At 39.5% G+C, this 17,425-nt stretch overlaps 1 protein-coding gene and 1 long non-coding RNA gene across 2 annotated transcripts; one reads left to right on the top strand and one right to left on the bottom strand.

Moving 5' to 3' along the window:
- Window positions 1-2,343: 2,343 nt before the first annotated feature.
- On the bottom strand, window positions 2,344-11,773 carry GORASP1 (golgi reassembly stacking protein 1). The gene is made up of 9 exons (XM_048062393.2): window positions 11,547-11,773; window positions 9,546-9,626; window positions 8,300-8,503; window positions 7,212-7,298; window positions 6,712-6,842; window positions 6,015-6,153; window positions 5,224-5,368; window positions 4,691-4,846; window positions 2,344-4,025 (listed from the first exon to the last, which is right to left on the bottom strand). Exons 1-9 carry the CDS (start codon window positions 11,607-11,609, stop codon window positions 3,745-3,747), a joined length of 1,287 nt encoding a protein of 428 aa, XP_047918350.2. The 5' UTR covers window positions 11,610-11,773; the 3' UTR covers window positions 2,344-3,744.
- Window positions 11,774-12,589: 816 nt separating this feature from the next.
- Window positions 12,590-15,651, top strand: LOC106036814 (uncharacterized). The gene is made up of 3 exons (XR_010829044.1): window positions 12,590-12,701; window positions 13,409-13,542; window positions 14,547-15,651. It is a non-coding gene; the product is annotated as an uncharacterized lncRNA (long non-coding RNA).
- The last annotated feature ends 1,774 nt before the right edge of the window (window positions 15,652-17,425 follow it).

Here is a 17,425-nt window from a genome sequence, read left to right as displayed (position 1 = left end):
GGTAATTTTTAGCACTACTTTTTTAGTGTTTCTAAAATTAAGACCAGAAATCATAATGTAGTTCTACCTCATGGCCAGAAATAGTGGAAAAAAGTGACGTGGGATTTGTTGTTTCAATTCTTTATATTCTGTGGGAGAGGGGTGACACAGGGTACTTGCCCTTACAGCAGAACCAGTGCAAATGAGTGCTTCCTTAAGGCGAAAGCAAATAGTAAGAATGTATAGACATCTATTTAATGCCCAGGAAATAACAGATTAGCATAGCCAATTGAGTGCAATGAGTGACTTGTACCTGCTCTCACCTAAGAACAGCCAAAGGCAATGGAGGTGAAAAATATTTGCCCAGGAATGAGGAGAGAAGTGAAATGGTAAGGGCTCTGAAGAAATTCTGAATTAAAGGCTCCCTGGGAGGTTTCCCTCAGCTTCTTTCCAGTTCTGCTGAAGTCATTGAGCAGTGCTCTAGGAGCACAGCGGGTGCCAAACAGCTGGTCACCCTCTTAATCAGTTAGTACTGTAATCCTTGGTGCTACACCAGGTTAAATTCTGAACCCCTCAGCACTACAAGTGCCTAGTTCAGATCATCAGTGCGCACTGGAGTGTTGTGATCTCCACTCCTGCTGCAGCATTGCTCAGTTACAGCTTAGAGGAATTCAGTCAAGTGTGGCATCTTGGGTGAGATGCTTCTAAACATACCCTAGCAGGGGAGTCATGCAGACTGAGTAGATAGACAAACCTCCTGTGAAAGTTGAAGGGGGGAACTAAGTCATCTCTGTCAGAGTTTCTTGGTATTTCCACAATCCTTCTTAGTACTTGTTCACCTTCAGGTCACTAAATACCTTAATTCTCAAATTTAGCTGGAATTAATTTTGTATCCATTTTGTTGTTAATAAAATTTGCAGGTTTATCTCTAGGATGCTTATTTTCAAATCATGAGTTTGGGGTGTGAGGATCATTCTGGTACAGGGTTATGCTGCCTGAAGTTCCTATGTGTCAATTTACTTCAGAAGGGAGGGGTTTGGTCCTGCCCTTTGAAATCAGCCACACTTGAGTAAGGCTTGATGTAATCACTTACACCTTTGAGTAGTTGTATCTGGGTGGAAGGAGGGCCCATGGCTTCTTGGAGCACCCATCAGCAGCTTGACCACATTCAGGTGCTCTAGCTCCCTTGGGTTGCTCAGTGAAGATAGAAACAAGAGCTTTACCTAATCCCTGCTCTAACACTTTGAGCTCCTGGTGGCCTCTTTAGATTTAACATCTGCCAGACTCACGGCTTCAGGCTTGACTATTTAGGGAGCAAATCAGGTCTGGAAGCTTATCCTGTTGTCTGGCCATGCTGAGCCACTGGGCAATACCAAGCCCCAGCTGTGCTGCAGCCAAGCTCTAAAATTCATAGAAGGTACATTAAGCTAATAACACCCCTTTGTCTGTTTTGCCCTCCACATGGCACTGCTGAGCTAATCCTTCCTGTCTCTGCAAAAGAACTGCTACTGTCAGGTTTAACAGATGCCCCCAACTATACAGCCGTTATATGTACTGGAAGCAGTAGTTGTCTGGGACAGCGCCTGATTTATGTTTTTTTTTTTAAAAAACTTACAATAAAGTGAACCACTCAAGCCCTGTTAACACTTTCTGTCTTCCATTCTCCTTGTTCCAAACCTGGATTAAATATTTACGTTTTTTTTTTTGCAACTGGCCTCTCTTCGCAGGCTTTGTGAGGTACCTTTCTTATAGCAGTAGTACCTGGTATTGGACTTCCCCTGATACTCCCTTCCTTAAGGCAGGAGCAGTGAGGTACCTGCAAATGCTCCACTGCTCTCACTCTGTGGCATGTTATCTGTGTCAGGTGGGGTGGCTGTGCTTGCAGCAGGAAGGAAAGGCAGCAGGCCTGTGGCTCTGGGACAAGTGGATCCTGTCCCTTGTAGTACGAGATTTGGCACCAGCCCCTTGCAGGAGTTTCCAGAGTTTGTTTTTTTTTTTTAAGCTTATATTCTGAAATTAAAAAATCCGTGAGCTCTTTTATTTCTGCACCCACAAGTAAAAGAATACTTCATTTCTATTTCAACAAAGAGATGCAAAATACTCAACAGGTGCTCTCCAGAGTTTATAAAGGGACAAGGAATTGGATTTGAGATTCTGCTTCACCTAGTTTAGCTCTGTCATTTAAGTGCTCTCTGTTACAAGAATGTAACATACTACTGCTAGAGGTTAACACTCAATGGGATTTCCTAACCTGGCATATTAGACAATTGCCCTTTAAACATTATGAAAAACGAATCAAGTCTTCAAAAACATAAACCACCTCCCCAGATCCAATTAACATGAAGCAAGCTGGACAAAGACTGCTGAAGCATTAAACTGTTTATTCCTGTGACATTTGAAATTAATTTTGACATTTCCTGCTCTGAAATTTCGGAAGGGTGCTTACGGTACAGCATCACTTAAGTGTACTGCTGCAAGCTTAAACACAGTAAACACAGGGTTGATAAAGGTGTACCAGTAGAACCAGCCCTAAACAAACAACAACAACACACAAACTCAATAGATGGCCTAGGTGTCTCAGAAACGTACCAACCACTTAAATTACTTTTTTTTAGTGTTTGGCTGTTTGCTCTTCTATCAGTCAACTAGGGGAAGAAAATAAATTTCATTTTTAGCAGTATGTAAATAATGAACCTCCTTCCCAGACTACGCAGACTAAATTTCAAATCCTTTAATTCTACCATCTGTACCTAGGGCTTAGTATTTTTCTTTTAAGCAGGAAGAGGAGGATATTTTGACCATCCTGACCTAGTTTATGGCAAAACAGTATTTAAGACTAACACAAAGATTACAGAATATAAAGGACAAAGTTTACCCAATGTTGTACTCATCTGAGACCCCTCTTGTGTTGCTACTTCATCTACACCATTCTGTTGAAGCTGAGCTGTTGCAAGCAACGCCGTGTGACTGCAACTCCCCATCCTGCATGGTTACTCGATTCCAACCAAGTCAGTCATTTTGCATCCTGATCTCTGTAGGGCGCAGCGTAGAACCACACCACGAGAAGGGGAGGAAGGAAATTTGACACTGGCCTGCCAGCTACATGTACAGTAGTTCATAGATTATGTACCCGATTCCCTTAATTTACTGAGGATTTTCATCACATTAGCGGCACTAACTACTGATTAGGAATACCTTCACTCCAGATTTCAAACTCCATGACAAATCACGGCCCTGAGGTGCATAAAAACACCCTCATGTTTTTCATTATTCATTTCATATTTACTATTCACCATGTAACACTCATTCAGGAGCTATTCAAAAGCAAGTTTAAACAAAATAAAGCTACAAAAAAGATTAGTGTTGCTGCACCGTGTTCTATTCCAGTGTCTTAATGATTTGTATGAAAAGAGTAACTAGGTAAATAGAAAAGCAGAAGAAAAGCTATTCCTTTGTCACTGCAGAAACCAAGACACACTCAACTCCATTGAAGACTCTGGTCTCCAAATAGTTTCTGCCCTAGTTTTGCCTTTCATTTAGTGATTTTGGACAGCATTCAAAAAAGTTGGAACACAAATCAATCTATTAAACAATGATTAGAGAAGACAATAGAATATGTATTCCATCTAAATATGCTTTTCTGGTTTTTATACTATTGTCTACACTAACAAAATAGAACAGGTGTAATTCTTTCAAGATCAGAAAAATATTCCAAGCTGTAGAATTACAGCATATGGCCATCTGTAAACAGAAGAAGCATCCATTTCACTCGTGATCTTGTGCAGCTTCCTCCTCTTTCTGTTCACATGCTTCTTCATCATCAGGTTTCGTCAGAGTAGTGGATAATGAGCTCTCAAAACTGTTTAAGAGTACTGTTTCTTCGTTCTTTGAATCAGTTCCTAGTGTTGTTTTTGAAGAAATTTCATTAGGAAGAGTAAAAGAAGGCAAAGAGGAAGCTGTAGGCAGTAGGTGGTCCAACTCAGGCTGCTTGGCAGAGGCTTCAGAATACATCATTAAATCTTCAGGGTTCAGAGTTGTGGCATTCTCTGGAAAATGAAAAAATAGTTAAACAAAAACAAGCAAACGCTCAAACCTGTCCAGCTAACAAACAATGCCTCTGGTTACCATGTATCATCACCTTGAGTTAGATACCTGTTACAGGAATGTGACACAGATTCACAGCTGCCAAATACATGACCTGTTTTTACTCAGTTCTGCAAAAATCCAGAAAATCTGATGATGTGGTAAGTTTTAAGAGATACTTAGTCATCTGATCTATAGCATGCTTATGCATGGAAGAGCATCCATAACATGAAATTGTTTTGTTTTAGATAGAGAAGTCATTATTAAGACTGCCTTTTTTTTTTTTTTTTTCATTTTTAGAATTGTGAATAGAAGCCTGTGGTATAAAGACTTACTTACACAGAATTTAGAAATACCTACTTTTAAGATCAGGTTAATTTGGATCATCAACGCTTTAAAATTAATGAGAGATGTTCTACAACTTTATAAAAAAAAAAGAAGCCTGTTACTTTTCGCCCATTTCTATATCTGATTTCTGCTGCTATATAAATGTCATTTTAGCCAAATCTCCTTTTTCATTTTTCTTAAAAACATCTGAATTCCTATAATCATAATACAGTTGATCAGGCATGAGTTGCTGCCGTTCTAGAGATGAGGTCAGAGGCCTGGAAGTCCTGAATACACTTACCAAAATAAGCAGAAGGTTCACTGTTTGACATGAACTTTTCAGTGCCTACTAATGTGTCTACTGTTGGCATGGTGAAGGAGGCAGATGAAGACACGTTGGACACTTTCGTTAAGTCAGGGAGTTCAGGAAGTGAAATACCAGACATGTCTAGAAATCCTGAAAAAATGAAGTGTTCCAGTACTGTTTCAGATTAACACAAAATTCCAGATTCAAGAAGATACGTTACATGCAGATTGAAATCGTTTAACTCCATATTATTTATTAGATAAACACTAATAAATTTAACCTATCAAATAAGTGGAACAACTTTTACAGAATCTTAACCTTGGTAAAAGCTCACAGTATCAAAATTCTGCAACTCTGAAACCCCATGAAGTCAAAAAACTTTAAGGAAAACACCAGTGCGCATAGTTCTGCATTTAAGTCTCAAACTTCTTTAAGACCTTTTAGTTTACTTAAATGCCATCTAAAGAATTGCAGAGGGCCAGGGGAAGGGGCAAGGCATGCTGGAAAAAGCACACAGGAAAACATACCTGGATCCATAACTCTCTGGAGAGGGGGAGGAGGAGAAAGTGAGCTTTCTGGCGAATACCCACTCATTTCTTGGCCTGTGGAATGATCCACGTTCATAACTATTTCAGAGTTGTCACTTTGAGAAGTAGGTGCCAACAATGGAGTCTGGAATGACACAGTAAAAAGGAAAAGCGTCTTTTTGTGCTGCAAGTTTCACCTGAAATCAACCTTCCTATGACAGCGTTCTGCCTCTGTCTCCAAGTACATCAATTCAGAGAAGTTGATGCTGAACCCTATCATCACACTGCTGTTTAGGACCGGTTCCAATGTACCCTTCAAAGACTGTGTTCTTAGAAGAATGGTTGATACTTAATTCTTGAAGGTGTATTTTATTTCCTACTGAGAAGGGCATTCTACTATGGTTCTCACTGATTGACACGGGTGTTGCTATGCATGTTGTCAAAACAGCAAGTTATCTGTCAAAAATTTCAGCCAATGCCGATGAAAAACTAACTGGAATATCTGTAATTGCATCCAAATACCCAACTACAATAAAGAATATGGAGGGAAAACCAGAGGGAATTTTGAGGAAATAAAGGGTAAAGCTCAGCAAAGGGAATTTCTCTTTCATGCTGTCCTTCCTGTCACCTGCTTGGCATCATCAGTTCTTACTTCCCTTCACCTAAGTTCATTTCATTCAAGCAAAACTGTACGCTGTACTCAAATACACTGTGTTACGAATCTTAAAATAAGCTGAAGTCTTTGAAATTCCAGAGGACATGCCATAGATACGATCTTATTTCTTACATACCTCTGTGTAACCATTAGTAGATGGTGCAGGAGTTCCAGCTTCTGGTAAGGGTGAAGGTGGTTTGCTTTCTGGCTTTTTCTTCGATAAAGACTGTGTTGGAATTCTGTGCAAATAGCCGTAACCAATTCCACATCCTAAACTGTGCAAGAAAAGTAAAACAAGACTTGAGAAAAGCTTGACAAAGCTAGGAAGTGTTTTGAATTCTGACTCTAAAGCAAAAAGAGTTCGAGACCTTAAACTAGAGCAAGAAATACCTACCTGCAAAAATCATTTCAGTTACTTACAGTACACAAGGAATACTCTGCAACTGATATTTAACAGATATGTAGCTCAGCTTTTGATTAACTATTTTCTATATCTTTACAAAATATATAATTTGACCTGATTTGGATTTTGTTCTTGATTTACTGAATGCTTGACTGTGAGAATGCAGTTAGTAAATCTGCTATCAGGGAAGTGAACGCAGGTTTTGTCATCAATGTCAACTCAAACAGGGCTAGATCCAGAACATGCCTAATTATTAGTTCTCTCTTTTTTTTTTTTTTTTTAATGGAAGAATGATCATTTTTCTGTGACAAATGTAAGGAAATAAGGCTTTAGTTGAAAACAACAAGCTGTAATCAATATTTTTAACAGGAGCTCAATTAAAGCGAGTGTATAACCTGTCATCAGCCAGTGACAGTCTGGAGATCAGTACCTTCCTTCTCCACCCCAAGCTCCATTGGGAGTCACAACTACCTCTCGAATGGAGTCTGCTTCAGTGTTATAAACCATCAGCTTCAGCGGCTTTCCCTCATGAGATTCAATCAGTGAGAAGAAGTCCTCTGACTAAGAAAAAAGTAATAGTAGTTATTAAACTCAAATGTGTAAGATGAGGAGCTGGAAGCAAATGAGCATTTCAGGCATTTACTTCAGCATGAGATAGTAAAAACCCAAAAGACAGACTAAAATTCACTAGTGTTGTTTGATCTTTAGGGGCACCATTTTGTAATAGTCAGATTTTATTTTATTTTTTTTTTTTAAAAAAGAAGGTACCTCAGCCTTTAATCATCTCTCGTAAACATCAGCCTCACGAAATCCCCCAGTACTATCTCCCATACATTTGATGTGCAAGCAGTTACAGATATAAGAGAAACCCTACAACATAAACATGGCAGGCACAAAAACAATCACTGCTTGAAGGAACATGCACCCTACCTCCTGTAGAATCTGATCAGATCCAACAATGTAGTCAGTGTATGGCTGCAATCCAGCTACAGCTGCAGGAGATGCAGGTTCAACATCCTGTGAAAGAATGACATGTCATCTGTGCTCACAGCAGAATAAGTTACCCAAAGATCAAAATGGAAAGCTAACTCCAAGAACAACAGAAGGAAAGAGCATTTTGTTTATGGGACAAAAAAAAAAAAAAATCCTTGAATAGTTTACATATAGGTCTTGTAGGATATGCTGAATAAAAAAAAGACCAAGATACCAAGAATTCAAAATGAAATACTTCAAAGATGTTAAGATGCCTTTTTTTTTTTTTTTTTTTTTTAACAACCAGAAACAACAAAATGGGTCGGTCTTACCTAAGCTGTTCTACACTTCCATCTCTACCTTTTAATTTAAAGTGGTTTTCTTTGGGTGCTTTTTATATATGAATATTACTTTGATGAAGTTGAATTAACAGACACACCAATTGAACCAAAATCCTTTTTTGCTTTTGCCACTGATTCTTAAACATAAGACACAAAACAGCCTTCTCCCCATCATACAGTCAATGTGGTCTGATTGGAATGTAGTTAATTTTCTTCATAGCAGTACTAACAGTTACCAACGTGTCCCTGTTCAAATGGCTCAGACGAGCTTTCAAGACCGTGTTCACTTCTTGTGATTTCAGCATTGCAATTCTGTACTCAAACTACTCTTAAATACTAAGAAACGAAGTTGTATGAGCGCTAACAAGCCACCAACCGAGTTCACTGTACTTAGCATGAAGATGCAGGTGAAATTCTCATGCTTTATCTATAGATCCTTATGAAAACGCTCTGAGATGTTCTGGGAACATGAACTACCACTTATTCCAGATACTAAGTGGCACATTTCATCTGACAGAAAAAAAAAACGTATAAAAGTTTCAGGTTTGAATAGTAATAAACCTTTTCAATGTTTACCCTCCATGCAGAACAGTCCCCAACAACAACAGTATATTGGTATCTTGCAGGAAGTTTTCAAATGGCAATTTACATTCTGTCCTTAGCTTGTTAGACAACTTGTTGGACAAGCAAAGAATTGCGTCTCACCAAAACATGCCACACGTGTTCATTGGCTCCCTGGAAACTGCAGAACCTCACGCTGGCTCCAAGAAGACCTTGTCCTCCCCACATGTTACTGGGGATCACCTCCACCTCTCTTATTTTCATTGTTTTGATATTATACACCTCCAGCTTCACCGCTTTTTCAGCATTCGCCTTCAGCAGATCTTTCAACATATTGTTTTCTTTATTCTGTAGAGCACAGAGAGAGATACACGCTTAACATTTCTAATTGCACCCGTAACACAGACATCACACCTGTGGCAGAATTTAAATACTAAGAACCAAAACAGTCATTAGACTCTACATTTTACGATCAGACCCAGCAGTTCAATTTTCTATTATTAGAAAGATGTCAGTACTGTCAGCTCATGTTCCTCTATGTAAGTAATTACAGCTATTCAGTTTCATCACTCACTTTCCTTTTCTTCCTAACTGCTGCTGAGTAACAGGGATATTAAATCTTAACTACGTAATCAAAACAATAAACAGCAACACTTCATGCCTGATCCCAGTCCCTACTCCATACCCTTACTCCAACCCTTCAAAAAAATCACTGCAAATTGGCTGTGGAAGGACAGACTCTTTTGGAGCATCTTAGCAAACTACAATTCTGTAATGTCATCAGATTGACTGATCTTCCACCAAAATCTGCCATTACACTGAACATTTCCAGAAAGATACCTGCACTAATACACACTGAATTCAGCTTCCATGTAGCTCACAGCCAAAGCTGTGAGCCTTATTAACCAAAACAATACATTCAAGTTTACTCAACTCCTCTTTGATAACTCACCATACGGAACTGTGTTACCAGCCTTAAAGTATAAGCTAACAGGCCACGTGGCGGTTTTCTTCTCGTTAATGGTTCTTTTTCATATTTTATCAAATCCTGAAACAGGTTTGCTTAAACAAAGCAAGCTCTTACCATTGACTCACTAGTTCAGTAATCACCTTGTGGCAGAAAATATGCATGAATGAGTGATATCATAAATATAGTGTTAATCTGTTAAGAAGTTAAGGTGACTAAAGGCATAAATAAGACTCTTTCGTCAAATTTGTATCCAGCCAGAGAAAAGACTTTAAACACTACCAAGTTTTACTTCATCTTTTTAATACCATATCCATGTCCAATAGAACATGCGTTCTCTGTTCTGACAGCTTTGGCTTCTACCTTTCATAATTACAATAGCCATGCTTTATATAGGAAAGAAAAAAAAGAGAAAAGACTTACAAGCCTAGTGTGTCCTATTGCAATGATGAAATCAAAGAAAGGTTCCAGTCCTCCTTGTTGAGCTGGGGAGTTTTCCTGAACCTGCAAAGCATACAGTTTTTTATTACTATACATGGATCTGTGGTTACACTAAGTGACACAGTGTTAATCTTTACACTTGATTCAATATTTACTTTTGATTGAACCAGAAAAGAGATACCAAGTGACAGACCTTGGGAAGCAGTCCACGATTGTGAATTTATTTTTTATAGAACTAAGAACAACAGGTGGCCGAATTAAGCTGCCAAATATAGGTTTTGAACCCCACATAAGAAACAAGTATTGCGATTCAGAGCACACAGCGTGGAGTTATTAACTACTGAAGACTCTGGAGAAGGGCTCAGTTTTCCAAGAGCTGCTTGGGGATTTTCTTCCATGCTACTAATTGCCTGAGCTCTTGGAGAGCCCCCAGTTAAAGTGCTATTTTTTCATAAACACAACTTCAAGCACATTAGAATAGGAACACTTAGAAGAGTATGCTACAAATGCATGGCTAACAGAACTTGATATACGCAGAGTATATCTTTTAGAAGCATAGCAGCAAAGCAACTTAATGCTAAGGGAACCATTGCAAACATCCTAACGCTGCTTTACTGTTCGTGAACACCAAAGTACAGCCCGTAACCTGCAATATATTTGAGTCCTGAAAGCCATCCCGTGCTTTCAGTGGCTAAGTTATAACCCACACATCATCTAAAATAAGAAGTTCAGAAGTTTCATTTACAAAGTTACAACTGCTACATTTTATAATTGGTCTCGTGCTACATCGTAAACCGTTTCACTATTAAATAGATAAAGCCGCATCTGTATTGGGGCTATTCCTCGCATAGCTGTCTATGTGGGTTAAAAAAAAAAAAAGTATTAGCATAGTTACTTCAGCAGAAACTTTAAAAGCGAAAATTCATGCTTTATTATCAAATAGTCAAGACAAGTGATGTTAACCACAATGGGTGAAGGAAGCATCAACTCTCACCACAACCATAAAGGGCATCAGTAGCAAATTGCCACATTACACTGAACCAAGCTACAAGGTTAAAAAAAAAAAAAAAAAAGTTCTGTCTGCACTCCAATTCTAAATAACATGCAAAAAGCTTTACAATGAAACTATCATATACCACAATGCCAAAGATTAAAATGTACACAAGAAGTCGTGGAAGTTATTACAGAGCTCGCGACACCTGTTCAGATGTCTGAGAGCCACGCAGATTCTCGTATGGAGCTGGGAGTTGCAAAAAAGCCTGCAGTGTTTTTGAAAACTAAATGACACCCTGGCAAAATTTGCATGAAATCCCTGGAGGAAAACCAAAACAAAACAAAACAACAAAAAAAAAAAAGGAGAAAGAAAAAGTAAAAAAAGAAAAAACAGACTGCCTCTTGCACACCATAGGTCACAAAATTCAACAATCATCGCTCAGTCAACAGACAACTAAGCAATATCGTGTATTTAACAGAAAAATGGGGGGAACATTTCGTGACCGATGGTCTTTTCTGACAGAGCTAAGTCAATGAAAGAGGCTGACAAAAGCAGAAGAAGGGAGCATACCGGTACCCCGAACACATCTTGCAACTCCGGGAAGCACAAACTGCTGATGGAGTGGGAAGCAGCACGTTTCTGCTGCTGTTTGGGGAAGAACAGCAGCGGCGCAAGGCAAGGACGGCTCATTTTGTCTTATTAAACAGCTGTTAACACGGCAGAGGCTACAGCAAACCCGCCGCCACACGTCCGGCCTGCGAGGAGCGGCCCCGGGTGCAGGGAACCCGGCGGGGAGCGAGGTAACGCTGCCGGTGAAGGAGCCCCGGAGCCTGTCAAAAAGTTTTGGGGCTCCCCAGTGGAAGCCGCCGGGCTGGGGGACCCCAGGACCTGCCGGCAGCCGCCGCTCCTCCCCTGCCGCCGTGGCGGCCGCCGACATGCCGCTCCCTCCCGGCCATCCCCCCTCATCCCCTCGGCCGCCGCCCCCTCACCCCGTGGACGTGGAAGCCCTCGGCGCCGCCGTCGGGGACCTCGGAGCTCGAGCCCAGCCCCATGCCCACCAGGACGGGCGGCGGCTCAAGAGTTGGCGGCGGGGAGCATCGCCCGGCCCCGCGGAGGCCTCGACGAGTGGGCGGCGGGGAGAGGCGGGCGGGCGGTGTGGGGCGGGACCGCCCCGCGCTAGGCTAGCGCCGCCGCTTCCCGCCCGGCCGCCATTTTGTTGGGGGCGGGCAGCGGCCGCGCCATGACGGGGCTGGGCTGGGGCTGGGCTGGGGCTCCCCGCCGCTGAGGGAGGAGCCCCGTGAGGGAGGGAGGGAAGGCAGGGATGGATTTGATTTTTATTCATTTATTTGTCTTTTTCTTCACGTACACTCGTAAATCTCTGAGAAATATAGTTGTCTGTTCTTCTCATTCTGACGGCTTTTTCGAAGTGATGCTCCTGTTCATAGAATCATTAAAGTTGGAAAAGCCCTCCAAGATCATCTGGTCCAACCATCCCCCTACCACCAATGTTACCCACTGAACCATGTCCCTAAGCACCAGGACCAACCTCTCTTTGAACACCCCCAGAATGGTGATGCCACCACCTCCCTGGGCAACCCGTTCCAATGTCTGACTGCTCTTTCTGAGAATGTTACAGTCAATAATGACATCATTATTTTTCATAGGACCACAGAATGTTTTGGGTTGGAAGGGACCTTAAGGATCACCCAGTGCCACCCCCTGCCATGGGCAGGGACCCCTCCCACCAGCCCAGGCTGCCCCCAGCCCCATCCAGCCTGGCCTTGGGCACTGCCAGGGATGGGGCAGCCACAGCTCCTCTGGGCAGCCTGGGACAGGGCCTCACTGCCCTCTGAGTAAAGAATTTCCTCCTTACATCTAATTAAATCTAAATCTCCCCACTTCTAGTTCAAAACCATTGCCCCTTCTCCTATCACTACGCTGATAATGTGTTTTACCAACACACACTTTACACATTTCAAAAGAGAAAGTGTTTCTGTTCTGTTCCTCCCTGTAGGCATATATTATCTACTATGCTCAAGAAATGTATTTCCACTAGCTGAGGCAATTTGCAGACTTGGAACTGAAGAAGCAAATCAATGATCCAGTGCTGCTGATTTTCAAGGCCTATGGAGCCTTGTGTTTAGGTAATTATTAAGAAGTGGTGATATTTCCCTTCCCCTTGAAATTTCATATCTGTTCCACTCTGCTTTACTAAGGATGAATTCTTCTGATTCTGCCTTTTAGTCTTAATCTTCAGTAACAGAAGAGTTCTGAAAGTTTTCAGAGTAATAGTAGTAATTTGAAGCAATACTATATTAATATAGTTAAAGTGTCAGCTATATTTCCTCCATGAGTACTTTCATTTCAGTATAAAAGCATCCATTTTGGTTAAACTAATTGGTACTTACTGCTTGAACCTCTGAGATGTCATTTTTCCAAAGGATCTATCCACATTATTCCTGTGGTTCAAGTGCGATGCATAAAGACAGAGCAATAAAAAAGCTGTTTCCTCCATCCCTTGCCTTTTCTTCCAAGTGAAGCTCTTAAATTCCCCATCACTTCAATAGCTATTTATGTTCAAAAGCCATACATACTGGCTTATCCTGACCAGGATATTCTTAGGAGCCTTTTTAAGGTCACTTTTTCCTCTGTAATTTCCAATGTGGGATTGCAGATCTGTGCATTATATTCATTGAGCATGTGGTAGAAGTGCATGCAAATATTCAGAAAAAAATAAATTTGTCTTAAACATTTTTTCTGTGTTTCCTGCTACACACCTACACACATTTGGGAACCTTATTACACAACTATATCTTTTCTTAAATTTTGTTCAAAATGTCTTTTGTAACAGATGGGCCAATGAAACACTGTGGAGTTAGCCATATAATTGTATTTCTACAAATATTAGAAATAAATATTTCTTCAAACATACCAAAAACGGATGCCAGAGTCTGTAGCACACCTACTAACCAACCATAATAAAAAGTAAGTCTAGTGGGTACCTGAGTGTTACATTCTTGGGAAGGGTCAACATGCCTTTGATAAAGGGATGTACTGTCTGGCAGAACTACTGGAGTTCCCAAAGGGGTTAACAAACATACAGGAAAGAGTGATCTGGTTGTTTAGATTTCCAAAAGTCCCTCATAAAAACCTTATCAAGGGCTTTTAAGGAAACTAAGCAACCATACCATAAGGTATCTAAACTGAAGATAAGAGAGAATGATCACTTCATGGAAAGATCATCTGTGAGGTACGGCAAGAACTAGACCCTAATTTTCTTCATATTCCCCAAAGTTTGGAAAAAGGGAATAGCAGGAAACGGCAAATTATACTGATATCATGGAATTATTCAGAACAGTAAAAAAAAGGAGCAATTCCAGAATTACAGAAAGATCTTAGACTATAAGCAATATCGACTATGTAGGCAATAAAGCCTCAGGTATAATTAAGTGTAGATAAACATAAAATTATCCATATGGCAAAAAATCCTGACCAATTTGATGTGTGAAATGGTGGCCTCTGAGCTGTTCAACAGCAGCCTGAATTGAGACCTAGAGTTTAAAAAGTGTCATTTCAGAAATCAGTAATAACCAAAAAGCAAATCCATTGAGAACTATGAAGAAAATAAATGGAGAATGATAAAGAGGACATTGTTGAATTACCATATGAAGTCATAGTTTTCTCACATCTTCCCATTAAAAAAAAAAAAAAAAAAAGTAGAAATGAAAGTGGGCTTTAAGTATAATTAAAGGTATCACTAGTTGCTCCTAGGTGTGATTAAGTAAACCAGGGCTTCTTCATTCAGATGAGAAACAACTGAAGAGAGGATGTACTACAAAGTAATTTGCAGAACAGAGAGCATAGTCAGGAGTTGGGTGTTTGCTCTCTTTCAGTTTAATAACAAAGGAACTGTTGAAACAGTGAGGGCACAGGTTCAAAGCAAGCTAAAGGATGTGATTTTTCATGTAACACCTAACTGAGTTCTGCAGCTCCCTACCACAGGAGGCCATGATGCCAAGAGTTTATTTGGACCCAAGGAGGCACTGGGCAAATTCACTGAAGAAAAATACAGGGAGGGCCAATAGGTACACAGAAACCACTACAGCAAAGGTTATTTTCTGAGCTGAAACCATCTGAAGGCTGGGAGAGCATTTAAGGGAAGTATCATTTGTACTTGTCCCAGTCATAGTGTTTGTTCGCCATGTGCTTTAGAGTTGCTGTTGCAGGTTGAGAGCAGGCTGGATGTGGCTTTGGTTTGACCCAGCTCAGTCGTTCGTAAGTCAACGCTCGTATCTCCTTATCCCTTTCTATTCCCCGTACTTTACAAAGCTATTATAGAAACACGCATGCACTGAGAACAGCTTATTGTGGTAGAGCTTGTAAGCGAAATGAGTTACTAGTTAGACTGTGGCTCAGGGTTCATTTATACAAATCACTTTTAAAGTGATTGCTAATTATGTCTGAATCAACCATCCATCTGCAATGTCTCCGCAGGTGAAATACAAGATGCTAACTCACGGCTGGGAAATGCCAGAACCGTTCTGATGTTTCATTCTCTTGTCTTTTGGCACTCATTTATGCACACAAAAGGTATAAAAATATAGGCAAATTTTTTTGTGTTTGCTTGTTTTCTTTTGTGTTTGTTTGTTTTTCCATGTGTTTTACATATTACTTCCCAGAAGTTTGGCAATACATTAGTCCAATATTTTATCTAGTTATCCAGATTAAATTAAGAGTTGTAGAAGGGAAGAAATCTAGAGGTGATTTGACAAAAGTAGGTATATTTTAAGTACAATTTTGTCCAATTTGCTAGGTACCAAAATTGTACTGCTGTCACTGAAATTACTGAAAAATTGAATCTGCCTTGAAGCACTCTTTTGCAACGCGTTTGTATTTATTCAGAAAGGTAATTTAGTTCATGTTTATTTAACACTTAAACAGTGTTTTCATGTTCAATTTGTCAACTTGTACAGAGCTTGGAGACTTCAATAAGTTATTGAACAGCAGCATTACATAGGAGAATTGGTAGTGATCATGTTATGATATTCTTATGACAAGAAATCAAGTTTTATTTTCATGCATATATCTTGAAGTAGATTCTGTGCTACACCAAAGATTTATTTTGCATGGGTGTTTCTAGAACATCAACACAAGAGTATTCCAGATCCAAAAGAAAACACTAGCTACTAGCTATTTCTTCTTCTATTAGAGGTAGTAAATTTTAGGAATACAAAGATCCTGAAGACACAGAACACTTACAGCTCCCATGGGAGCGACCCAGTGCTCGGCAGCAGTTAGGACTGAGCAGAAGTCCCATCTAAGGTGATGGGAGATTTACATTCTATATCATCGAGGAATTGTATATTATTTTTCAGTTTGTCTTTCTGCAAAAAATAGTTCATTTTTAAAAAATGTGACTTCTAGAGGAGGAGAGTTTACTAATTTACTTTCCAATCTGGCAAATGCTGAACAATTTTGATTTCAGTAACACTAGCAATCTGAGAAGTTATGTACATATGAAATTTAACACATTTAACACTTTTGTTTGTTTGTTTGTTTTAGATTGTGTAGCTGTTTTAGAGCTGGAAAACAAATGAAACAACAAAAAATGAAGGGACTAATTAATTATATTGCATAGGAATGTTTTAATAGCTCACATGTAAAAATGTTGAAATGCTTGACAGAATGCTGAAAATATCCCCAGGAGCTAGAGAAGTAGCATATAAATGGTATTTCATCCATAACAAGACAGAAGTTCTCATTATTTAAAAAGTAAAATGAAATAATCAGGCTTTTAGCAAAATACAAGAAAACATAAACATGCAGAAACAAATGTATAATGTACTTAGGATTATTATTATTTACATTACATTTCTTGTTTAATATGAAATCTAAGAAAGTTCATTGAATTTTTAGTGGATACTTCTACATAAATCCAAACCTCTTCCTCTTTCTGATGAGGAAGAATATTTATGTTTTGGTTTGGTTTGGTTTTTCTGCAGTGGGAAAATAATATAGTGGTCAGGTGGTAAAACCGCTTAATCAAGTCTACTTACAGTTAGTTACAACTTTGGAGTTACTTTGATGTAATTCCATGCCAGAGGCAAGCAGGCTAGAATAAAAGGCTTTCTGAACACATCTTACAGATAACTCCACTAAAAGGCAAATCCTTACCTACCGAGGAAAACACACAATGAGTTTAAGAAGTTTCAATCCTCGTCTTCCTGTATTTCTTTCCCTGATTATTCTTCATTTATAGATTGTGTTAAACAGGAAACAGTCTGCATTTAAAAGATTTTCCAAAAATATATGGAGAGGACTGTCTGGTCACATCCACGACATTACACAAAGGTTACCAGTCTGCACTTTGATGTAGTCAGAACTGGCTGCTCTGTAACTGGTGGATGGAAATTGCTGTCAAGTTTCGTAGTGAATATGTCTTGAAATCTTACTCTTTAAATTTAACTTTGTTAGTTGTTTACTAGACGGTAAAAATAAGATAGTATTATCGTCAATAAATGCCCAAGAGTATAATTGTAGGCATTCTCCAACATACTTTGTCGAGGGAGGATGTTCCTTTTATAATAAAGTCAGTGCATGATATAAAACAGCTAGCTGGCAATGTGAAGTTAAAAACATGACAATTGGCAAGTCATTAGAAATATATTCTCATTTTTACAAAGTTTTGAGCTACTTGAAATAATGCAGTTATGGCATTTTCACACAATGAAATCTATATGAGGTCTTTGCTTTTGCAGAAGTTGAATTTTGAAAGAAACGTAATTTGTCTTTCAGGGTAATGAAACTAAAACAATGTGACATGTAACTGACAGATTCTGCAGAGTATTGTAAACGTTAAGTGCTTATT

This window comes from Anser cygnoides, chromosome 2 (assembly GCF_040182565.1).
Source record: "Anser cygnoides isolate HZ-2024a breed goose chromosome 2, Taihu_goose_T2T_genome, whole genome shotgun sequence".
Classification (NCBI taxonomy): Eukaryota; Metazoa; Chordata; class Aves; order Anseriformes; family Anatidae; genus Anser; species Anser cygnoides.
The sequence above is the reverse complement of the archived record's forward strand: the minus strand, read 5'-3'. Positions and strand labels throughout refer to the sequence as shown.

Coding starts and splice junctions, on each gene's coding strand:
- GORASP1 (XM_048062393.2), bottom strand. CDS start 11,609: ATGGGGCTGGGCTCGAGCTCCGAGGTCCCCGACGGCGGCGCCGAGGGC. Junction 8,504..9,545: donor CAATAGGACACACTAGGCTT/GTAAGTCTTTTC, acceptor TGTGCTCTACAG/AATAAAGAAAACAATATGTT. Junction 5,369..6,014: donor CTACTAATGGTTACACAGAG/GTATGTAAGAAA, acceptor GTGTCATTCCAG/ACTCCATTGTTGGCACCTAC.